General features: G+C 49.0%; 7 protein-coding genes across 7 annotated transcripts; 2 read left to right on the top strand and 5 right to left on the bottom strand.

Annotated features, from left to right (window-relative positions):
- Nucleotides 1-32: 32 nt before the first annotated feature.
- Nucleotides 33-1,048, bottom strand: N7533_003123 (dihydrodipicolinate synthase family protein; the record flags this gene model as incomplete). The annotated part of the gene is made up of 2 exons (XM_057099773.1): nt 33-293; nt 350-1,048. 2 exons carry the CDS (start codon nt 1,046-1,048, stop codon nt 33-35), a joined length of 960 nt encoding a protein of 319 aa, XP_056964909.1.
- An 817-nt stretch (nt 1,049-1,865) lies between these two features.
- N7533_003122 (S8 family peptidase) lies at nt 1,866-3,198 on the bottom strand (the record flags this gene model as incomplete). The annotated part of the gene is made up of 3 exons (XM_057099772.1): nt 1,866-2,107; nt 2,180-2,825; nt 2,893-3,198. The coding sequence occupies 3 exons, from the start codon at nt 3,196-3,198 to the stop codon at nt 1,866-1,868; spliced, it is 1,194 nt and encodes a 397-aa protein (XP_056964908.1).
- A 2,160-nt stretch (nt 3,199-5,358) lies between these two features.
- On the top strand, nt 5,359-7,489 carry N7533_003121 (tRNA lysidine(34) synthetase; the record flags this gene model as incomplete). Its single annotated transcript, XM_057099771.1, has 4 exons — nt 5,359-5,485; nt 5,542-5,715; nt 5,806-7,160; nt 7,190-7,489. 4 exons carry the CDS (start codon nt 5,359-5,361, stop codon nt 7,487-7,489), a joined length of 1,956 nt encoding a protein of 651 aa, XP_056964907.1.
- Nucleotides 7,490-7,813: 324 nt separating this feature from the next.
- On the bottom strand, nt 7,814-12,530 carry N7533_003120 (putative Rho guanyl nucleotide exchange factor; the record flags this gene model as incomplete). Its single annotated transcript, XM_057099770.1, has 4 exons — nt 7,814-10,236; nt 10,289-12,072; nt 12,129-12,426; nt 12,494-12,530. The coding sequence occupies 4 exons, from the start codon at nt 12,528-12,530 to the stop codon at nt 7,814-7,816; spliced, it is 4,542 nt and encodes a 1,513-aa protein (XP_056964906.1).
- Nucleotides 12,531-13,909: 1,379 nt separating this feature from the next.
- On the top strand, nt 13,910-18,868 carry N7533_003119 (uncharacterized protein; the record flags this gene model as incomplete). Its single annotated transcript, XM_057099769.1, has 8 exons — nt 13,910-14,179; nt 14,251-15,144; nt 15,260-16,922; nt 16,969-17,080; nt 17,134-17,479; nt 17,536-17,924; nt 17,981-18,087; nt 18,144-18,868. 8 exons carry the CDS (start codon nt 13,910-13,912, stop codon nt 18,866-18,868), a joined length of 4,506 nt encoding a protein of 1,501 aa, XP_056964905.1.
- Nucleotides 18,869-19,306: 438 nt separating this feature from the next.
- On the bottom strand, nt 19,307-20,009 carry N7533_003118 (PaaI family thioesterase; the record flags this gene model as incomplete). The annotated part of the gene is made up of 2 exons (XM_057099768.1): nt 19,307-19,336; nt 19,407-20,009. The coding sequence occupies 2 exons, from the start codon at nt 20,007-20,009 to the stop codon at nt 19,307-19,309; spliced, it is 633 nt and encodes a 210-aa protein (XP_056964904.1).
- A 1,445-nt stretch (nt 20,010-21,454) lies between these two features.
- N7533_003117 (mRNA splicing protein SYF1) lies at nt 21,455-24,245 on the bottom strand (the record flags this gene model as incomplete). The annotated part of the gene is made up of 5 exons (XM_057099767.1): nt 21,455-21,725; nt 21,782-23,793; nt 23,864-23,917; nt 23,979-24,095; nt 24,156-24,245. 5 exons carry the CDS (start codon nt 24,243-24,245, stop codon nt 21,455-21,457), a joined length of 2,544 nt encoding a protein of 847 aa, XP_056964903.1.
- Between the last annotated feature and the right edge of the window lie 48 nt (nt 24,246-24,293).

Below are 24,293 nucleotides of genomic sequence, written 5' to 3'. Positions count from 1 at the left end.
AGTCTATGAACGTCATGATTTTCGTTTCAGATTCAAAGTCCCTTTTCCACAGCTTCCAGTCCCTTGACCTGCTTGGTGATCCAAGCACGCTTCTCTTCATCAAGAAACTTGGGATAAGGTCGACGGCACCAAGCACTCTCCTCTGGGTAGCCCAGATATTTGGCGACAACCCACTTTGTGCCGTTGATACCACCCTTGCCAAACCCCCATTCGACAACAGCCAATTTAATTTGTAGCTTCTCAGCCTCTGCTGTTTTTCCAGCATTGTACAGGTCGAAAATCTCCATGCATGCCTATTGAATAACTATCAGCAAATTATCACTTTAGGGTCCTTGAGGTTATTAATCACCTTTGGGTACAGGTTAGCGAGTCCTGTAACAGATCCAGCACCACCAATACTCAGACAGGGAACCAGCCAGTCGCTTTGGCCTGCAAGAGCGACGAACTTGGGGTTGTCAACAGCCCGTCCGAACTTAGCCACTGATCTAGCCACCGAGGCAATTGTTCCGCAGGTCAACTTCACTGCGACAATATTCGGGTGCTCGCCCAGGGTCTCGAGCATCTCTGAGGTGACGTTCAGACCGGCAGCCACGCCAGGGAAGTTATAAATCATGACAGGAATAGGCGATGCCGAAGCCACCTCCTCGAAGAATCCGACAATGGCAACCGCATCAAGAGCGAAATGGAAATACGATGGCACAAGAACGAGAGCATAATCGGCACCTGCATCGGCAGCCAACTTTGTATCTTCAATAATCGCCTGTGTAGATCCACCAAAGGTACCACAGGTAATTGGCAGACTGGGTCGGTCGAGTTTCTGGGCAGTGGCCCGAGTGAGGGACACGAGCTTGGATTTCTCCGCCGGTGTCAAAGTAGCAGCTTCACCATTTGTGCCAGCGATCACAATTCCGTGAATGCCACTGCGAACAAGAAATTCAAGGTGCTTCTCTTGAAGCTCCCAGTCGATGGATTGTGTGCTGTCCGGCTTGAACCATGTCAGGCAAGGAACGTGAATGCCTGGGGGATACGGTGACTGAATGGAGCCCATATTGATAATTGTAACTTGAACGAGAGTTTGTTCCTGAAAGTTGACTGAGAATGGCAAGTATTTACGATATTCATAATAAATAAGTAATTTTGAACTGCTATTCATCCCATTAATTGGATTCACAAACCGACCCGGCCATCGGTCGTTCCCAAAAGGGGAAATCAGCCGAGGGGCCCCTTTGCCACTAACTCCATACGAAAGGCGAACCTTGGAATTCTGGTGGCTTATCTCCAAGTGTACATTTGTCCCGTAAGTAATTTCAAGCTAACTCAGCGCAAGTCATCGCATATTTCAAATTGGCTGACAATATTCAAATGCTAGTCTGCCCTATTTCGCCTTTGTCGAAAACCTGAGCTAGAGCAGCCTTGGTTTTTCTAACACTGTATTAGACTTTCGGGACCATCTAATATCATATTCAGTTAACACATACCTGAATTATTCACTACAAACTGAATAATTGGAAAGCATGTCCTTGAGTGTGGCGGCCATTAGTTACCACATGTAGTTATGAACATGCCGTATCCAGTGCTGCTACCACCGTGGAACTTCATATCATCGGGCATATTTCCAACAAGAATTGACATGGCAGGCTTGCCCATGAGCAAGCAGCCAATGCTACGAAGAATACCATATCATAAATTATCTCCGCAAGTTTCAATACTAGTAAGAGTAAGATAAGTTGTATCATTCAACAGACCGTGACGTTTAACACGCATAAATATGGCCACATTGGCTTTGCTAAATTCCGCCTAAGAACATAAACATAGCCATCAATGGTGCCATAATTTAATCATCCGTCACGCTATGAGGTCATTCACTAGACGTTGATACCGTTGTATAGAAGCTTGCTCGTGGTGCCAGAAGGAGCCCTGGAGATAGACGAAGTAGCAAGCTCGACAAGACGTGCACAAGCGTTACCAGCTGTCACACCCTCGAGAGCAATCAGGTATGCAGCAGCACCAGCAACGTGTGGAGCGGCCATGGAGGTTCCAGACAGGGTCTTTGAGCCACCACCAGGGTATGCAGCTGTGATACCCTGCCCAGGAGCATAGAGGTCAACTGTAGTAGTACCATCAGTACGCTGCTTTCGCTAGAAAGGTTTTTCAAAACAAGTGAGGGTAGAGCTCTTACCAAGGGATCCGAAGTTAGTGAATGAAGCACTGCCGTCTGAGCTGGTAGAGGCCGCGATAGTGCATACTTCCGAGGCAGAAGCAGGGGAGCTGTTGCTCGCATTCTCGGCTTCATTTCCGGCAGCAACAGCGAGGAAAACACCGGACTTTACAACATTGGCAGCAGCGTCATTCATGGCCTTGGAAAATTCGCCACCAAGAGACATATTCATAACAGCCTTTCCAGTGATCCCGCGAGACTTTGCATCTTTAACAGCCCAGTCCATGCCAGAGATGACACCCGAATTAGTGCCAGAACCATCGGCACCAAGGACCTTGACTGCAACGAGAGAGGCCTTCTTTGCAACACCGTACTTACTACCGGCTGCAGTGGATGCAGTGTGGGTACCATGGCCATTGCCATCGGTATTATCATTATCAACAGTGTTGGTACCCCACTTAGCGCGGCCCCCGAAGTCGGAATGCGAGATATCAATCCCGGTGTCGACGCCGTAGATCACGACGCCCTCGCCGGCAGTGGAATCATACACATAGTCGGTAGCACCGGACTTCTTGCTAGATATGCGAGCAAGACCCCATGAAGGAGCATTAGATTGAACCACGTTCGCGGTTGCGTTCACAATCATGTCTGGTTCAATGTACTTGACCTATATTTCCACGGGTCAGATTGCAAAAGGCTCCTGAGGAGTCAAAATTGGTAATGAAAAAGCATACCGCCGGGTCATTAGCAATATCCTTGACGGTATCCTCGTCAAAGCTAGCGCTGTATCCTTTCAAGCCATTGATTTCGAAATGCTTTCCTGGTCCAGTCTCGCCATTCTTACGGCGAGAAAGCCGAGCATGAACATTCGCAGCCCAGTCACGATGCGTTTTGAACTCGGCAGTACTAACGTCATCGTTCATGACAACAATGTAGGAGCTAGGAATGACTGCGTCGGTATTACTGGCGGTTAGAAGAGTACCGGCATCGACGACTGCTAGAGTCACAAGGGACGTGACGAGGACCTTGAGGAAACCCATGATTCAAATTGTAGTTTGAAATGATAGAGATCTGAATAAGATGGTTTTATACCCCAGGAAGATGTTTGATATAATCCTCAATTTCGGGACAAAGAGGTCTTTTTTATATATACAGAGAGTTTGGAGAGATACTCATCACCGCCGGTATTCCGGTCTCCACTCCATCTCTATGATCACAACTTGAGGATGAGAATGATGAGATATCCTCAACCCCGACGGAGAATAAGTAGATTAAACAGACTAGCTCATCGCTTTAGCCAACGATCTTTCTTTGATTAAGTGACCAAGGAAATGCCAAGGTGCCAAGCAATTACGATTGTAACACTCCCATCGCCAACGCAAGATCTGCAGAAATAGCGATTGTCTATAGCAAGCCTAGTCCCAGATGGCTATCATAGGAGGTAACCACAGCGGATTGCGGGCTCTAGGGATCATGTAGCCGTTGAGGAATTTAATCTTCGGGCAGAAGATTCCAGCGGAGAAGGTGGGATTGTGAATCTTGGCGACTGCTTTTTAGATCGATTGCGACTCTTTGCCCGTCGGTAGTCCGAATATATGGTGAAGCGTTTTGACTAGGGAGCTACTGCGAGAAGGCTTATTCCGCACAGGAGCCCAAGCAACAGGGCACGAGGTCTCGGAGCATATCTAATAAGTGCCGAGGTGTTTTGAAGAATGCCAAGGTATATCAGTACCTTTGTCCTGCATTATCTCGATGTTTTACTACCAGTAGTATATGTAAATTTATTGCTGTGATTTATTACGTTGGAGATATACTACCCCAAATTAAGTAGAACCATGGTCCAGGTAGCAAAAGCTCAGGAGGACGGTCTAATTAGAACCACTCAATATATCTACTGTACTGCAGCTAAGCCAGATTTGTCAAAACCCGAATATGGCTTCCTGATCTAACCCGACTTGACATTATCAAAGCTCCTGCATGACTTCGCTGCGGTTTTTGGCTTATATGAGTAAGGATCGGCAGCCCTGCATGGTAAGGTAGCTCGACTCACCACATAGTATACAAGGCGAGAATTATTTTATTGGTTTATGGCAAATCCCCAGCCTTACTTGGCACATGATAACTTTGTTATTGGCAAAACATGCTATTTCCCTAGTGCCACTTTCCCACCCTTTTTTCTTCATCCTCTGCGTTTCTTACTCCACTCCTCATGAAACCACTGCCCCGGTTACCATTAGCCCTGAAACAGTGGATTTATCGATATCTCGGAGTCCCGATCATTAAAAGACCGGGTGGATATGCGCACTGCCGCTTGAAATGCCGCTGAAGAGCACGTCTTGATTAAAGTCCACCCGGATCCACCCCAGACACACAGGATCAGAACGCATATCTACTGGAAGACATCATTTCCGAGAACTAATCCCGAGGTCTTAAACTGGAATCAATTAATAGACAATACACTGAGTCTTTTTCAATTTCGGTATTTCTTTGCCGATATATTCGGTGTCTTTCAAGTTGTAGTTTCGAAATTTTTGTCCGAAATAGTATACTAGTATTGATTAACGATGTAAGTCCGTGGCATGAATGGAGGAAAATTGGTACTAGTTCTTTGGCAGCTTTATAAAGATCCGAGTGGCCCACGGAGTCTCCTATTCAAGAATATAGTTATTTCTGGAGCAATAACTCTCTTGCCTGAAGTAAAAATACTACCAGCATCTGCCTGAAAGGCTTATATCTACTGGGGAATAAATCTGCGAGAGCAAACGTTGAGTCCTACTGTACCTAGGTACAGTTTAATCGAGCTGTCTACTACAGCCGTGTTCATTTATTGCCGCGAGAAAAAAGAGGTTTTTGCTTGATTGAAGTATAGTATATGCGATCTCATACCTAAGTAATAGCTTAAACACGAATTCTAAATATTATGTTCCAAGAATGGAATTTTTGAGGTGTTCGGGCGGAAAGGTCATTTGCCACGCCGGCCTTGAATCTTGATTAAACACAGCCATGGCTTTGAATGAAAATATTGTCTCTTCAGATTTAATATTGAATATTCTAGGGCATGCAATCGAAATGAAAAAGCTAAGCATGAAACCAAATACTACATATACTTACGAACATGCAATATCAATCACGTGACTCAAGCAGCCGACGGGCCGATCTTGAGCCCAGCATCAACTGGCTGTTTCAACCATCCGGCCTCGATGTCGAAAATCATCACCCCAGCCCTTTTCGCCGAGCATTTTCGGCGGGCATGGCTTGGTGCTCGGGGCACACTTCGCTATGACCGGAGAGATCAAAATGACCTCATCCAATTGCCGCGCAGGATCGGTATCATCTTCCTTCGATTCCTGTCGGATCCCAATACATTGCTAATGTTTTTCCAGGCCTTGCTGTAAGTGGCGGCGCCGATTCTATGTGCTTGGCGTTTTTATGTCAGAGGTTGGAGCAACTTGGTGTCCATGGATCCATTTCAGTCACCGCGTTTGTGGTTGACCATAAAGCCCGCCAAGAAAGTAACCACGAAGCAAAGACTGTGGCGGGCTGGTTACGGGATATGGGTATGTATCATATCTTTCACTTTCCTCTGTTTTCAGATTAAAATTGGTCGAATCTTCGATCCATCAGATCGTCATACTAATATCAATAAGGCTTGGAAACGGAAATTCTAGAGTTAGATTGGTCTCCATCATTGGACAACAGGGAGAATCCCCAGAACAGTGATTCAAAGGCTGCAATACCAACCGCTTTTGAGACTCATGCTCGTCGATTACGATTTCAGGCGCTTGGAAAAGCCTGTCGGGATCGCGAAATCGAAACCCTGCTTCTGGGTCACCATCAGGATGATACCGTCGAGACCACCATTTGGCGGCTAAGTACTGGGATGCGAGGCGCAGGTCTTGCAGGTATTCAAGGAGTAGCAAGGATTCCAGAATGCCGGGGCCTCTTTGGGGTTTCTGAGAGTGGATCTTCCATCGTCCTCCCCGGAAGGCAACGCAATACCTCTGTTGAAGCGCAGGTTCGTGCAAACAACAAGGGCAGAGCCACGGTGACATTCGTCCCCAACGACAACAATCAATCAGCGGCCCCCGCAGCAGTTTCTATTGCAACCGGAGGCGTTTATCTCTGTCGACCGTTTCTCGGGTTCCCCAAGGAAAATATTCTCAAAACATGCAGGAAATTCGAAATCCCTTATGTCACTGACCCGACCAACTTCGACCCTACTCTGACCCCGCGCAACGCTGTTCGCAGCTTAATTAGCTCTGGGGCCCTCCCTCGCGCATTACAATCACCCTCAATCCTCTCCCTTATCAAAGCAAGCGACAACATCCTCCAAACCTCAAACCAACTTGCGGACCAATTACTTTCGTCAAAATGTCGGATCATCGATCTAAATCTCAAATCTGGGATGCTGGTTGTACAGTTCCTCGAACTCCCTGCGTTCCTGGACTCATTCCGATCTAACCTGTCCGAAAATCGAGCCACCGAGATCGAATGTCTTGCCCTCCGTCGCATCACGGAGCTAATATCCTCTTGCCCTGCAAATCAATTCTCATTGCGAAGTTTCGAACCATTTATTTCCAGGGTGTTCTCACCAAAGGACGATCAACCGAGACATGCCTTTACTCTAGGTGGAGTCAAATTCATGCCTTTGGACGTGACACCTAGCCCGCCCTCTTCAGGCCCGGCAGCCCTTCCAGGAGTAAACCCTAGAAAAGGTGGTTTATGGCTACTGTCGCGCCAGCCATTTTTTAAGAATCGGGCTCCAGTCACAAACCTAGAGATGTCCGCTCAGTCTTCCGCCCCTATCCGTGCTAGGTCTAACATGACCAAGCACTCCCGAACAGAATGGACATTGTGGGACGATCGGTTCTGGTTCAGAGTCTCGTTCTCTTTGAATAAGACGAAAGTGAACGACCCCGCGAACCCAGTTTCTTTTGTATCGAGGCCATTACAAACGGACGACTTGCAGCAAGTCCGCAAGAATTTTGGCCCGGGAAGCGCGGTTTAACTTACAGGTCTTTCCAAGACAAGCTCCTAGGGGATGCTCCTGGAGATGTACGATATACAGTCCCGGTTCTGGCAGTGAGGTTCCCATCCAAATCCGGTTCGAAAGGCGACAACGAGGAAGTCGAGCATCTATTAGCCTTGCCAACATTTGATGTGCTGCTTTCTGGTCGAAGAACACGATCAGACCGTCCCAGCGAGATGGAGTTTCAACATGGGGGTACGGTTTTGACGGTAAAATGGGAATGGATGTACAAAGAGATTGACACTGAAACAGTGCGCCTTATGGGCGGGCCACTGAAAGCTGAAAATAAGATAGTCGGCTAATGTACAGTAATAGTAATAATAATAATAATAATAATAATTGTATCATCTGAACAAAGAGAAAGCCCTGTAAACATGATCACCGGTGCTATGCATGGTCCAGAGCCATATGTGCCGTACATGGGACTCGAAAATGACAAGAAAGAAAAGAAAGGAAAGCCCCAGTAATGGGAATGACAAGTCTTGGCGCAGATAGGCTCAAGGAATGAACAAAAGAAAGGAAGGTTGTATGGTATCAGCGATAAGTAAAGGTGATGAAAAAGGAAAGGTATGGTGAAGACGTGGATTGACCGGCTGTGTATCGCCGACTGTCAACCATAATGACTATTACTCGCTCGCTTTGAGCAATGCGGCCCCTGCTTGCTGGGCTCGGAATCCGCCGACTTCTCTCTTGAGACGCAGATTTTCTTTCTTGAGCCGACCAATCTCTTCCATCGCGATCTCAAGCTGGGATTTCAAAGCCCCTTCTCCGTTGCCGGCTCGAACGTCCTTAGCGATCTTGCTGAGTTCTGAATTGAATCGACCATACAATGCCTCGTTTTCGGCACTGGCCTCTCGATAAAGGTCATCCAGTTTCTTCACGCGCCTCTCACTGAGTGCCAGTGATGACTCAAGATCTTTTTCAAGGGCAGAAATGCGGCTGTTGTATTCACCAGCAAAGTTTTCGAATCGCCCCTCAAGACTGCGCAGGCGAGCCTCGAGTAACGATCGCGCGCTCGAAGGTCTCGAGGAATCTGAACTCCCTATAGTTCGTTCCGGACTAGATTGCTTGGTCGGACTGAGCCTCAGGTTCTGTAACTCATCGCCAAGTGCCCGTAATTCGTCTCGCATGTCGTCTTGAGAGGTGGCATGGGTCCGCTTGTCATGTTGAACACGATCACGAAGCTTTTGTGGGCTCTGCATTCGCAACTTCTGCGTCTTTTGGGGTGATGAAGAAGACTGTGGTCTCTTACTCTCCGCCCCATTAACAGTCGAACGTTCACGAAGTCCTGGAGTGCGCTGGGGGATGCCCGTCGTCCGTGACTGTCTTCTACCTTCTTGTGTTGAAGGGTCTGAGAGCTCGGCCTTGCTCTTAGTAGACCGCTCCGCCGTGTGCACTTTCGGGTCAATATTCTCTTTCCTGCTCGGGGTGGAAGGACGCGGGGGTGACATTCTTCGAATGGGTGATCCAAGCCGGGCTGGAGAAGTTGCCTTGGCTGGAGACGTACCCCTTGCTGGAGAAACTGCAAAGTAGCTGCTTTGTGGTCGTGATTGGCTGTTTGGTGTTGTTACTTCACCGCGCGGACGACTGGAGGGAGTGACAGGGCGTAAGGGGTTGCCTGGAGAGACATTGGATGCATCAGAAGAAGCTGTTGGTGGGCGGAAATCGGAAAGTGAGCTTCTTCTTTTTCTGCGAATTTTCACGACACCATCATGCGATATGCCTCGAACAGAGGATAAGGAGGGCGGTTGCCCATGGCCGGTGCCGGGCCGAGAAATTTGCTCTTCGGACGCAAAACCACTCGGGCGATCGCGAGATGCAGGTCGAAGGAAACCTAAACGAGTGTCGATATCGGTTGACTTTGACCTTATCAAAGATCCCTTGGGTGTGTTCGGTTCCGAGTCGGCCGGGCTTTGTCGCTTGCTCAATGTTCGCAGAATAGATGCAACTTTGCTCTCTCCTTCACTCTTCTCACTCTTCTGGATATCTTTATGTAGACCGAACCCAAAGCGCTTCCGGAATGATGAGTTATTGGAGCTCACTGAGCCAGTATTTGTATGTGAAGGATTCTTGGTCTGGTCGCAGCTCAGGGTTCCTTCAACTGAAGCCCCTCCTGGGATAAATTCTTCGAAAAGACCATCGAAATCTTCAACCAAACGGTCCAAAAGTGAAACATGATGGACTGGATCACCTTCTTCGGTTAGGACCTCCGCAAACGCCATTGTTAACGCTCCTCGATCACCATCGTTGCCGGACGCGTCAAGCAGCTCGGCAAGAAGTCGAATTATGGCGGCCAAAGCACGACGGTTTTGTGGGCTTGTCTCTGCCAGAAACTTCCTGAATTCCTCGTCGAAGTCGCGAGGAAACATTGTGTCAAATTGGTTCTGAAGCGTTCTTAAGGATGGAACGTCCAAGACCGCGCCCATGCTATTCTTCCACGCGTTTTTCATGAAAGTCTCGAAGGCGACGAATAAAGTGTCGACGGGTACCTCAGCAGCAGCTTGCAGTTTGGTCGGATTTTCCAACAAAATGTTGTAAAGTTCGTTAACTGGGGAGCGGTCTGCGTTGTCTCTGGATCGGAGCATACGTCCCAGGATGTTCCCACTTCGGGATTGCAATGACAACACATATGCTGCAAACGTTTGTTCCAGATATCCAAGCTGGCTTTCTGGTGCTTGGCTATCGGATGTGCCGACTACTGAGATCTTGGTCGGGGTCTCTTCTTTCTGCTTATCTTTGTCTTTCCCAGGGAAGACTGATGGGAGAGTATTGGATCTTGAATGTTGAGGTCGCGGGGGAGGCATTTTTGGGAATTCACCAAGTATAGTGGCCGAACTCGGCCCTTTCAAAGTGGGCACATTCTCGCGACTGCCACCTAGCAGGTTTGAGAGTAACTTAGTTGGCGAAGGCGGCCGAAATCCCCTTGAAGATTTGACTTGCGTGATCAAGTTGCTGGCGATGTAACGGATGATAGCAAAGTTTGACTGCACCAATGGCTTCATCAAACTCGGGTTCCGCGGGCTGTGTAAGGGGGATATCAGATTTTGCACTGCCAGATATTTAGTGAGTAGAAGCTTAGGAATTGGGTCAGGTACGCTTACATCTTCTGGCAAGAGTAGCCACAAAGGTATCCACCGAAACGGAGTCCGTGGATGATGTGCCTATCACAGTTTCAATATCCAGTCGGAACTGGTCGCCATTCGGTGGCGAAAGAGATAATACAATATCCAGGTTGTCCCGAGCAAGAATCTGGGAGCAGATCGCCCTCGATGTGTCGAAAACAATTCGGATGGAAGATGATCGAATTTTATCAAGGGCAGATGTTTCTCCTTCTTCGCAAACGCAGGCCAGGATGCTGGTACACCCTGCGGTTCCAGCAGGGCTGCGCAAGGTCCACTTGCTACCCTCTCGCTCTTTCTCAGAAAAGCGGCCCTCAATCTTTGCTTTTGTGATCTCCTCAATCAACCGACTTGCTCTTCCTTCATACATACCAGTGAGCTCCAAAGCAAGAAGATCAGCACTGCTGTCCAAGGCGCCGGGATGAGATTTGTATGCTGCGGGGACAACGAATAACATTCGGCCACATGCCGACTGCATACAGCGCACGACATGGAGCTCCAATATCTGAACGACTTTAAGCTCTGCAGAAGGTAGGGACACGGACATGTCATTGGTAGGGGATGCCGCATTATCGATGTCGGCCAGCAGTCCCCGCGCGGTCGTTCGGCTTTCTGCGGGTTTTGATAGAATGACGAGACAGTTTTTAAAGACGAGCAAAATCCCGGCTCCAGAATTCGAGGGCTGCTGGTCCAGTTGATACGGGGGTGTAACTTCATTCACGTCGACTGCCGTAATCAAACGCCCATCGGGAAAAGTCTTCGCTGGCCACGCATCCACAAGCTCTCTAAGTCGCCTGAGACTTTGTGCGTGACTGGAAGGTGAAGCATCGTCGAGTGCACAGATATCTTTCACGATGTCTCTAGCTTTCAGCAATGGCCGAACCGCAGGGTGAACTAGCGGCAGACTTCCTGTCATCGTATCGATCAACAGGCTGTATCGAGGAAGTCTTTGTACGGGTTCCATCAGTAACGAACGCAATCTTTGTTCGCCAGTCTCATACACCCGCTTCGAAAAACTGGAATTCTTGTCTTTCATGAACGAATTGAGAATCTGTGCGAAACCGGTATGCGCCCGCATGTAGTCGGCATAGGGCTGTGAGAAACGTGGCAGCCAACTAAGCAGTGCTTTTGCAAATGAAACGGCACCAATTGAGTCTCTTGCTTCTCTGGAGCTGCGGTGTGGAAGTTCTGTATCTTGGCTGATATCGGTCAAGGCGTCTTTCTCTGTCCCGTCGAGGACCTGGCGAACGTCATCCAAGAAACCAAGATTGACTTCTAGTATCTCGTTCAGGCAGGGGGGGAACAATTCTGCTAATTGCTTCTCGCTCGGGCTAGTACTTGATGGCCCTCTGCTCTGGGCTTTTTCTCGAAACTCATCTGCTACCTCGTGCACAAGTGAGTAGAGTTTAGCAACGTATCGCTCCTCGGTATCCACCAACTCACACATTGTCAGTCGAAGGGCTTCCTTTTGGCTGCGTGCAAAAGTCCTCGACTTGCTGACATTTGTTGGCTGGGAGGGGGCACGCTTCAATCTTGATGTCGGCAGGAACATAGGATCCCCCAAGGCCATTATAAGAGGCGTGTACGGGCCATATTGGGTCGATTCCGCATCCTCCGCATCAAAGTCGGAGCTCTCACGTCTTGATGGAGGCTTAATGGTGCCTGCCGGCAGTACAACATCGATATCGGTCCACGGAACGCTGCGCTCCTGGAATGCGCTGCGAAGGTCGCGAACAATTTCCGACGAGTCCTCCACTTTAATCATTCTGTTTGCAAGATCGGCCGCATGCATCTCGTCGAATAATTTGGGGGGGTCTTGTACTTTGACGACCATCCTGGGGGGGACTCCGATAGGCGATGTTTGAGCGGATCTGACAACTCGGAGAAGTACTTCAGCATACTAACAGCAAGTCCTCGACAGACTTGATCGCCTTGTCTTTCGCGAGGAAGGTGGTTGACGGCAGCATATAGCGGTGCGGCAGGAGAAATTGTAATGCGATTATAAGTCTGAAATCCGGCGGGGGTGAAGATATGCGCCTGAATGCGCGAACTGCTCACAGTCGCATTGGCAGTGGCCACAGGGCCATAGAAAACGAGAATAGAAGAGAGGTATGTATCCACTGTATGGTAAAGACTGAGATATTCCAGCGGAAGGTCTGCAAATGTCGTGGGGGGGTGCCACTGCACCAGCCGTGGTGGCCGTGTTGACAGTGCTGACCGCCATCGCAAGTCCGGTTGTACTTTCCGACCAGAATGTTGTAAGATAAGAGATGTGTTTGCGCGATAGGCGAAGAAATATGGAGGAAAGATCAAGCGAGAAGGAGCGACAGTGGGGAAGATGAAGGCGCAGACTCGGAGGTTCACGGTGAGGGTGAGGGTGAGGATGAGGGTGAGGCTGGAGGGGAAGCGGCGGTGGTCATCAGGTCGAACGGGTTGCGATACAGAAGCGAGTGGACGATGCGCAATAGAAAGAATCAGGAAGAACTTGAACGGATCCCCTCCATGAAAGAATCGAAACGGAGCAGCACCTCTCACTCACAGAGGCGAGCTACCTAGGTACGTAGGGAGGGGAGGTAGTAGAGAAGGTGAATGTTTTGGCGCGGGGATGACAAGTGATCGGATAGGATGATATGGGCCCGACCCTCACTTCATTCTATTATCGCGATAGCGCGATACCGGGGCTTAGCGCCTCGGGGCGATCGCCCTTGTTTATGTTTGGCGGGACAACGCGTTGCTCGCCCCAACCAGCTGCAAGGTCCAGTAGACGAGTCACATTGAGCGAGCATTATTGTGACATCGCCTGAGCTCCCTACATAGTTATATTCAGTTCCTACATAGGCACCTAGACAACATGGATCTAGTACTACTAGTACTGGTAGTATCCATGGACCTTACTAGTATCAGTGCCACTGCCACCCGTGGACTGTATGATCGAGGATCGAGGATTCACGTGGGATGGATATAAAGTTCACTATAGAACCTTCGAAGAATGAAAGACAAAGCAATTATCAAGGTATACAAGCGGGCACTATATTAGTAATTTGAGGTTCTATGGTTACTAGTAATGTTACTTAGGTAAAGTGGGAGGAAAGCCGGTGTCTCGGATACTAAAATTAGTACTAGGCTATCAGGTAGGTATACATCAATATAAACAAGGAGTTCCAAGGTTGCTGCACAACTTCTAATTCGTACTTTCCACCTTGGTTACCTAGACTGGGATCTGGAGCATAGGCCACCTAGGTATATACTATAATGTAGTAATTGACAACTTGAAGAAAAGTCTTATTAATGCCACCTGGGCAGGCTAACCTCGGAATATTTATTGGGCATGTGGATAGAGACGAGTGTCAACAATGAGGGTGATGGAACAGTCATGGCATTACTGTAATATACCTGCTTCCACTAATAAAAGCTGTTAAATACCGGACTTCCTGTATCGGAGTGTGCCGACCCCTGACCAAGGCGGTGAGCGGGCAGAAACACCGCTAATCCGGATGAGGTAACCTGCAGCCCATCGAGAGACCAGCTGTACTAGTATCTCCAAGGTGTTCTTCAATTCCAACACCGTGCAAGGTGACACCACGAGCGCATCTCCCGCTCGAGATGCCCGATTCTACCATGTCGGACCCTTTACCCATCGCCATCGACCCTGTGGCCCTGGTGACCACCGAATGTATCACCGTCACCTCCTCCATGCGGAAGCATGCCCGCTGGGCACACTCCTCCGTTTCTGCGATTCTAGGTGGCACTGGAGCAACTCGAGTCTACGATCGGGATACCTCAGCGCCCCCCAGTCCACGTAAGAGTGGTCAATCGTCTCGCGGGGATGACGATCACGCCCTGGCCAACCGATGGGGTCTGCGGGGAAGAAGGGTAAGAGCATGCAAGACAACCCGTTGATATCGGCCTTTACTCGTCTACGGAATGACCTTAAGGGTTGCAAGGATATTCGAACATTCGATATGCCCGCCCTCCTCCATCCATTCCTTCAAGTCGTTCGTTCATCCTCGACCTCGGCCGCCATTACCTCCCTCGCGTTACTCGCTATTACCAAATTCTTTTCCTACAACATCATCAATCGTGACTCGCCGCGACTGTCCATGGCAATGCAGCTTCTCTCGGCTGCAATTACACACTGCCGATTCGAAGCTAGTGACTCCTCGGCCGATGAGATTGTGTTGCTGAGAATCTTGAAGTTGATGGAGGGCATGCTTTCTCGTCCCGAGGGAGAATTGTTGGGCGATGAAAGTGTTTGTGAGATGATGGAGACAGGCTTGAGTATGTGCTGTCAAGGTCGCCTGTCCGAGGTGCTGCGGCGGTCTGCAGAGATGGCCATGGTAAAGATGTGTCAAGTCATATTCATGCGATTGACACACCTGGATCAATTACCGCAAGGGCCGGTCCCTTTTGCGGCCTCAGCCCTCGACAAAGATACCGCAACTATCAAGATGGACCCTTCTGTTAATGGGAATACCGTGACTTCACAACACCGATCCGCTATCAGCGCAGATACCGCAACAAGCGAACGGAATAGCTCAAGTCGAGAGGGCACTCCTGAACAATCAAGTAACGGAGGCGTCGCTGCTGCAGCCCCGCCAACCCCTCAGGATGATTCCGAGGGCGAGGTGCAACCATACTCCCTGCCGTCGATCAGAGAACTATTCCGAGTATTAATTGATTTGCTCGATCCACATAACGGCCAACACACCGATACGATGAGAGTCATGGCTCTCCGTATTATCGATGTCGCCTTGGAAGTCGCCGGTCCGTCTATCGCTCGGCATCCCAGCCTCGCGGCTTTGGCGAGAGACGATCTCTGTCGTTATCTCTTTCAACTGGTCCGCTCAGAACACTTGGCCATTCTCACAGGCTCCCTCAGAGTCACCGGTACATTGTTGTCGACGTGTCGCCCTGTACTGAAACTCCAGCAAGAACTTTATCTCTCGTACCTAGTGGCATGTCTTCATCCTCGCGTGGAAATCCCCCCGAGAACCTGGCATCGATCCGTCTCTTTACGAAGGAGTCCCACAAGCACCGAGCCTAGTGAAGCAGCCCGCTTCACAAGCAAACAGCGGCAGGTCAACACCGGTCCCCGTCAAAGATCGGCAAAAGTTGGGGCTCGAAGGTGGTTCGCGAAAGCCTGAGGCTAGAGAGGCAATGGTCGAAAGCATTGGAGTCTTATCGCGGATCCCTAGCTTCATGGTTGAACTTTTCGTTAATTATGATTGTGAGATTGACCGCGCGGATCTTTGCGAAGACATGATAGGACTGCTTTCTCGAAATGCCTTCCCGGACTCAGCGACCTGGAGCACAACTAATGTCCCACCTCTGTGTCTCGACTCCCTTCTCGGATACATTCAATTCATTTACGATCGTTTGGATGACGAGGCTGTACAAGGAGATTACCCTCCACAGGAACTTCTCCGCAAACAGCGGAAAACTAAGAAACTGATCATCAAAGGTGCTTCGATGTTCAATGAAAGTCCCAAAGCTGGTATTGCCTATCTTGCTGAGCATGGGATTATCGAAGACCCGAAAAACCCTACCTTAGTCGCAGGTTTCTTGAAAGGGACAAGTCGCCTGTCGAAGAAGGTCCTGGGTGAATTCATCTCTAAGCGTGGCAACGAAGACCTACTGGGTGCCTTCGTGGACCTCTTGGACTTCTACGGCAGTAATGTGGTTGAAGCCCTCCGTGAACTACTCAGTTCTTTCCGTCTGCCAGGAGAGTCACCTTTGATTGAAAGAATTGTCACGATTTTCTCGGAACACTACATGGAAAAAGCGAAACCAGAAGAAATTGCGGACAAGGATGCTGTTTACATCCTGACATATGCTATCATCATGCTGAATACGGATCTTTACAACCCCAATGTCAAGCCCCAGAACCGCATGTCATTCCCTGCCTTTGCTAGGAACCTGCGAGGAGTGAACGGAGGTGGTGACTTTACGGAGGAGTTTCTCCAGGAGATCTATGACTCTATTAAAGACAACGAGATCATTCTACCCGACGAACATGAGAATAAGCATGCGTTTGACTACGCATGGAAAGAGATGCTTTTGAAGTCGTCTAGTTCGGGCGAGATGGTTGTTGGAGAGACGAACGTTTATGATGCCGAAATGTTCGAGGCAACGTGGCGCCCTGTTGTCGCTACGCTGTCATACGTTTTCATGTCCGCTTCCGATGATGCAGTTTACAGCCGAGTCGTCAACGGCTTTGATCAATGTGCTCAAATCTCTGCTCGATACGGCCTGACAGACGCCTTTGACCGCATTGTTTCCTCGCTGTCATCAATCAGTACATTGGCGACTACCAAGCCACCAAGCACTGCATTGAATACCGAGGTGCAAGCAGGCAAAAAGAGTGTTATGGTGAGCGAGCTGGCTGTGAAGTTTGGAAGAGATTTCCGTGCGCAGTTGGCCACTGTAGTCCTTTTCCGAATCCTGACAGGCAACGAGTCAACTCCCAAACAAGGGTGGGAAAATATTACCCGCATCCTAAGCAACCTTTTCATCAATTCCCTCATCCCACCGCTCGACCCTCAGCTTACGGCAGAGCTCGACGTCTCTCCTATTCCTCTTCAACCCCCGTCACAGGTTGTCGACCGGGATGGACGTGGTAATGAAAGCGGCTTGTTATCCGCATTCACATCATATCTCTCAAGCTACGCCGCTGATGACCCCCCCTGAGCCTTCTGATGAAGAACTGGACAATACCCTTTCCACAGTCGATTGTGTTACTGCTTGCTCGATTCCCGAAATTCTGACCAACATCAAGTGAGTACTGACTGACATGCTGGGCCTGCTACTTAATGCTAATAGCTTCCAAGATCACTCCCTATATCCTCCTTACAGGTCCTTGTGGAAGCATTGATGTCCCAGCTACCTGAAGATAACACACCTGCTGTAATCGTGGTCAAGCCAGAGCGGCCCCGTCCCGTGTCTAGAAATTCGAATACGCGCGCCGATCCCAACCAGCCGAAGTACGATCCGGCGATGATCTTCATCTTGGAATTGGTGACTGTTCTTACTCTTCGTGATGAGAATACGCTGGAAGCTCTCGGCGAAACATTGGCGACCACTCTCCAGACCCTGATCCGCGATGCAAAGAACTTGCACCCACTGACCGTTTCCCGCATCGTGTCGTATTTGCTCAACCTTCTACGACTGAGTCATGTAAGCTGCATACCGTTTTGATACCTAACCTCATTAGAAACTAACAGCATATCCAGGATCAACACTTCATGCGGGTTCCTGTTGTCCTCCATGCTATCTCCGGATATGACCAAGATGTCCTTGAAATTGTTGCTGTACCGACTGTCAAGGGACTTTCACGTTGCATCGCGCATCCAGGACACCTGAGAAACGAGATCACTATCTCTCCAGATTTCTGGTCTATCTTGCAAAGACTGCACCAACACGAAGATGCTGGTCCTATGGTTTTTGATCTGCTTCAGAGCATCATGAGTTCCATGCCAGATATTGTGACAGCCGATAACTATGAGTTTACTGTCAGCCTCGCCAATGACTTTGTCAGTGCCGGCCATGTAGGCTCTCATGACGAGCGACAGAGAGATGCCCAAGGACGCCGAATCAAAGGTGTCAAGAAGCCTAAGTCTAGGTATGGTGGTATCTTTTTTTTCTTTTCTCTTGGTCGAAAAACTAACAGGCAATCAGTGAGAACCAAATCGTTGCCCGTGGTGTCAAGGCTATTGGCCTAATCTATCACTTAACTGGGCGAGTCCCCACGCTCATCAAACAGTCTCATCTTGAGGAACGCGAAGGTAAACAACCCCGAACTTTCCAGGGCCCTCCGAACAGCTTCTAATGTAGTCATCAGCATGGGCTGCCTACTGGTCCCCCATCTTTCAGTCTCTGAGAAGTCAGTGCACCAATCCTTGCCGCGACATTCGGCACCACGCCGTTTCCACACTGCAGCGATCTCTTTTGTCGGCTGAATTAATATCCAGTGACGGCAAGGAGTGGACTAGTATTTTCGACGAGGTCCTTTTCCCACTTGTTCTGCATCTTCTCAAGCCAGAGGTCTACCACTCTGACCCCATCGGAATGAGCGAGACCCGCGTTCAAGCAGCTACATTGGTCTGCAAGATATTCCTGCGCTTCCTTGACCAACTGCCCAACAGAGAGGGCATGCTTCCTCTCTGGTTGAGGATCCTCGATATTCTCGACCGCATGATGAACAGCGGTCAAACAGACAGCCTGGAAGAGGCGATCCCGGAAAGCTTGAAAAACATTTTGCTGGTCATGGCTGATGGTGGTTATCTGGTTTCGCCAGACCAGGACCCAAGCAAAGAGGAAATGTGGAATGAGACTCGCAAGCGCCTGGGTCGTTTCCTGCCTGACCTCTTCGGTGAAATTTTCCCTGACGCAGGCAAGGAACCGGAGAAGTCACAGCCGGCCTCTGCTGTATCATCTCCACAGCCAAACGCCGATGTTGAATCGAAGCCCGAAGAGGCAGCTATCACATCTAATGACGCCGAAGAATCTAAGGAGGAAGATGGTGCCGAGACCAAATCGCCCTCGCAGGAAGATACTTCATCTTAAGGAGCATATTCGGCTCTACAGTTCACTCCTAACTTCTATCTCTTCCTTTTCTCTTTTGCATTCACATATAGAATAGCGAATAGGATACGGTTTTGGACGTGTCCCAATAGTCTTCTCTTTCGCTCTTATGATGCTGCCTGGGCCTATGTAGATAATTGGATGGTCATAAACCGGCTCTGTGTACAATAAAAATAAAAGAATATCGATCAGTCAACTAGTTCACGAATCGAACACTGCCTTTCTATGTTGCTTGGACGTTCAGTAGGTTGAAGTATCAGTTAAATATTACAAGACTCATGAAGTCTACGGTCTGAATACGAGGTTCACGATTTTACTGACAAAAATCAATTTAAATCCAAAATAATAAGAAAACCAAAGTTTCGCTCGCTGAAAAGGTCACATCTCCTTAACGCCTCTTCATGTCCTGAATCTACCAGGTTAGGTCTGTTTGTAAAGACCATCGAGGCCCTGCAGATAGTCAGTCAAAAACAAGGCTCTTTGGGATAACATAGTGAGCATCTATGGAGTCAAAACTCACTTCAGTTTCTCTAGGCTCCAAAAAAAGACTCTTTGCCTCAGCGATGAGAGTTGTCTTTTTACCAGGAACAGGCAAAGTCTCAATCCGACCTGTTACCCAGGCCTTGCGTCCTTGAAACTCCGTCACATCCGCTTTCAGAACATAGAACGAGTTTGCCTTCGCTGGACTCCGGTAATCGATGTTGAGACTTGCCGTCACGCCAACCTTCTTTTCGAATGCCGGACAGCAACAGCGGGTTAGGCACTCGTCCATTATAGTGGCTAGTAGTCCTCCATGAACGATCCCTGAGTAGCTGCAAACATCCCCACCAAGATGCATTATCATGATCATGCTCTTGCCTCTGTCCTCAAAAACATATGGCGGGACAGTTATCTTTTGATGCCCGGCGAGCGCACCTGTTAAAAGGTTCTCGCTTCGCAGTCTTGCTGGGGTGTCCAGATGTGGCCGTGACTCCCGATATTGAGGATTTCGTCGTAAGGCTACCGTTAGCGGATGGTGAAAGATGAAGCGGTCGATCTCGTTTATCGCATTATTCGTGGGACAAGAGGCAATTCGATAAATTGTTGGCCTTTGCTTTTGCTTTGTAGAGATGAGTGTTGCCATGTTGCGAGCTCTGGGAATTGATATCTTGAAGCTGAATGTGAGTGTGGTTTCTTGTTGGAAAAATCGAGCTTCCACTGCCCAGGCGAGAAATGGGAGGAGTATATATAGTATTTTGTCAATTAGAATATGCTCGCCTGTAAATTTCGAACAATTCACGTTCCGCGACATCACCGCTTCATTTGTTGCAATATTCTGCAAGTCAATTACAATTTACCATCGGAAAAGGACTGCGTCATGGTGACCAACCAGTTGCATTTTTGTAAACGAGATAGGAGGTGATTAGGCGCTTGTCCACGAATCATTTCGCTAATCAAAGTGGCGACAGCAGCCCCGGTTGTATCATTGGAGTCATCGCTACCCTGCCTCACGCTGCTGCTGGGGATCGGCCGATGTTGTGCATGTTCTTGAGGAAGATAGTCAACTTTTGTGTAACCCACGTATATCCCTTCGGATACCCACACAACCCTACTAGCTGCAGACTCGTGGAGGCTAATTCGGGTTACTGGGATCGTGTACATGCGGCATGTAGAGTATAGGAATTAAGATCCAGGTCGATCAACCAGTAGAAGAGGATTAAGAGTATACTTACAAATTTGAACTCTTAGTTGCAGAGGAGAAGTATACTCTAGCCGCAATTTGAAGGTTGCACAAGTACCATCCGTGGCATGAACACCTCACTAGAATGCTGCATTCCTAACCATTTCAGGAAAGTACATCTCTTGTACATCGGTCCAAACTCTCCGTCAGTAGCTTTCTCATACCGGTGATCCTAAAGAGGACAAATTCGTCCATTGAAGGTTATCGGAATATCGGTGAGAAGGCGAAGCTGTGCAGAGGCGATTCCGTATGAAGTCTAAGAATTCATGTTCGGACATATTTCGGACTTTGAACGGCTGGGAGGGGGGAAGAGCATGGTATCATTGGGTGAGGAGATTGCGATTCTGCTCATCTTCATCCATGGATGCCCAAATGAAAAGCAAGGAGACTACAGAGATTGTACTCTCAGTTGACTATCAGATGAGGAAGCTCAAGGACCCTTCGATTTGACTATTGGCAATCAAGGAGGTAATGGACAAAGGAAATACGGGAAGATACTCTAAGTTACGAAGGGAAGGGTTGAAGAAAGACAGCGAGTACCGCATTCAGAACAATAATAAGTGTCTTTTCAAGAAGTTCAATTCATTTCTTGTGAATCTGAGGGATTCACCCCAACAAAAGAGAAGCCAGTGAGAACCAGGCAGTTATGACAAGGAACAACGCCAAATGAAGAAAAAAAAATAGAATTGAAATGATGTCCAGCGCAATGGTACTTATACGAGGGGAGAAAAATAATACTAGACACACATGTTGATGAATGGAATTGGCGAGGAGTGTTCAGTCGCACATGACTTGATAGCCTCTGAGGATCAAATGGACACGCAAGGACACCTGACTGAAATTCTTTCTTACTCGGCGTCCATATCATCGTCAAGATCGATAGCATCGGGATTGGCTGGGGCCGATGGTGCTGCTTGACCCGCAGGTGGAGGGCGGTTACCACCCTCTGGGCCGCTACTTGCAGCGACGAAGCCGACGGGGGCACGGACCTGGCGTTCGATCGCTGCCATAGCGTCGACCTGGTCGGCGTTATCGTCGCCAGCCTGGCCCTCCCCACCCTCTTGGGCTTGCTGTTGACTGCGAGCGATGGCTTGCGAGGCAATGAAGTTGACGTCGGTGCTGTGAAAATGTTAGTAAAAGACTCTTTATGCATTGAGAAAGGGTTGTTATCATACTTGTATTGAGCCTGGACACTTCTCTTGATGCGAAGCATCTCCTTGAAGGTGTCTTCGTTGCCGTGCTGCACCTCGAAGGACTCCCACTTCTGCCAGAAGGGGGCGTTTGTGCGAGGATCGCAGAATTGCGAAGCGTGACCATAGATAGCGCGAGCACGGTCAATCTCGCCAAGCCTACGCTCCATTTCAGCAAACTTGAGGCACATTTCCTTGGCCTCTTGGTCGGGCAACGCGGCGATGGCCCGCTCATAGATAGGCCGTGTGGAGGTGAGGCCGAAGTTGGATGCGGATTTGGTGATGTAGAACTCGAACATCTCGAACCTGTCTTCGTCGGAAACGGCTCGAGTGGCACGCTCGTAGATGCGCATTGCGTGGCGCGCAAGTCCACGTTCTTCTTCCAGGTTGCCATACATCAGGTAAAGCGGCTTGGCGAATTTGGGTGGACATTCATCAAGAGCCTGCTCAAAGAGATCTCGTAGTCTCTCAATTCCGATCTTGCGGTCAACAGCCTTGGTCAGATACAGGTTCCAAAGCTCAAAGGCTACTGGGTAACTGAAAAGATCCAGACCACGCTCGTAGACCTTGAAAGAGTCTTCGAAGTATTTGCTCTCTTCTAAGAGGTTTGCGAAATTGACAACAGTTTGAGGCGTGGCAATTCTGAGCTCGAAAATTCGTTCATAGACCTTCCTCGTTTCCTCAAGAGAAGAAACACTCTCCACGAGGTCCACGTAGAAACTCCACAGCTTCCAGCTCTTATGCACACGCTGCTGGGGCGACAAGGTCTCGTCGAAATAGTCGACGATGGATTTCTTAGGTGCTTGCGTTGCTTTGGCCATGATGTCGACAGCCCGGTCAAAGTTCTCGCTGCGAAGTTCCATCTCAGCCCATTCACACCATGTTTCCGCAAGCTCTGCCACTGATTTGAACGGGACTTTCACGGCTTTGTCGAAGATGACTCTGGCAGTATCCAGATCTCCACCGTTCTCATAAAGCCTGGCGTAATTGACCCAAAGCTCTGAAAACTTGCCGTGGGCCTTCTTAGGGTTGATTGATGCAATAGCAGCTGTGTAGGTGTTAACAGCTTCTTGTTTATTAGCACCCCATAGTGCCACTCGCTTCTCCCATTCAATAACGTTGTGAGGGTTCTGCCGTAAGAGAACATCATTGACCAAGAACGGACGTCGATCCATTAACTGTTCAAAGCGAAGCATGCGAAGGTCCAAGTCGAAATCGGAATCCTCGTCGAGTTTGCCCTTCTCCGAGCGCACAGCTGCCGCTTCCATCAGGTTTCCGATGATGGACTCTTCAAATTCGACATAGGAGTCGAAGATCATTGTGAAATCGCGAACGGTCATCACGGTTGTGATTCCTTCTTCAAAGACGTCCCTTGCCTTCTCAAAGTTTCCCTTGGTAATCCAGTATGTGGCCAAACCAGCCCAGAGCTTTCCACGCTGGTCAGCAAACCTATCAATACCGCTATGAAGAATGGCGTCAACATCAATTCCAACTTGAGGACCAGTCTCAATCTTCTTTGCTTTCGATACCAACAAGTCAACCATCTCGGTCCATAGCTGGAAGCTACTCTTGCCCTTCTTGGATTGGAATCGCGGGTTATCGAGCACTCGCAGGAACACCTTGACGGCCTCCGTATATTCTTTCATTTCAATCAGGAGCTCGATGTATTCTTCTGCATTCTCAGGGTGAATCTGCATATACCGAGCCCAAATCTTCACGGCTGTTTGTCCGGATGCCGACCGCGCAAAGGCCTTGTAAAGTCTCCAGATGCGGTTGTGTTGGGTCACTGGAAGTGCGCGCAAAGCTCCGTCAAATGTTCGCCGGGTGAGGGTCACCAAGGGCTGTAGAAGAAGAAATGACAGATACATCTCCCAGATCCTAGGCATTTTATTCAGAAGAATCAATGCTCGTTCGAACAGAGCATTGACCTTCTGAAATTCGGCGCGGTAGACGGTAGGGTTTCGGCCTTTTAAATGCTTCGTTCGGAACTCAAGATACTATAAAAAGGAACAGTTAGTCAACTATTTATAAAGTTGGACAATTCTTTCAAAGGCATTAAAGTCTCACCATCTTCCACAATTTGTAAGATCGCGGTAATTGTCGGCAGGCGCGCTCCATGGTCTAAAAAAAGAGTATGTTAGAATCTATCACCAGATACTCTAATATTTGGGTGTCGACGTACAAAAGCTTGCTCATAGAGGGTGCCATGTTGCTGTTTGAATTCGATATATGCGAGCCATGGCTTGACACTACCCGCATCGCGGAGCAGGTCTTGTTCGTAAACGGTATCCTGGTCGGTCTTTGAGTGAACCAGTTGTCAGTAAAGGCTTTGTCTCGAGGAGGTTCAATGGATGCATACAATCAGGTAAAAGTCCGGCCGGGACGCCGATGTTCGATCCATCTGTGCGTGCTGCCGGCTTGATCTCGGGGGCAGGAGAGTCCCTGGCATTGCGCCACTCTATTCGAGCGGGATCAGATCGCACAGCAATAGTTCAGC

The sequence above is a fragment of the Penicillium manginii genome (assembly GCF_028828005.1).
Source record: "Penicillium manginii strain IBT 31320 chromosome Unknown utg000002l:1.0-5564898.0:1.0-5567710.0, whole genome shotgun sequence".
In the NCBI taxonomy this organism is placed as follows: Eukaryota; Fungi; Ascomycota; class Eurotiomycetes; order Eurotiales; family Aspergillaceae; genus Penicillium; species Penicillium manginii.
Note: the sequence above shows the minus strand (reverse complement) of the source record. Positions and strands in the feature narration are given on the sequence as shown.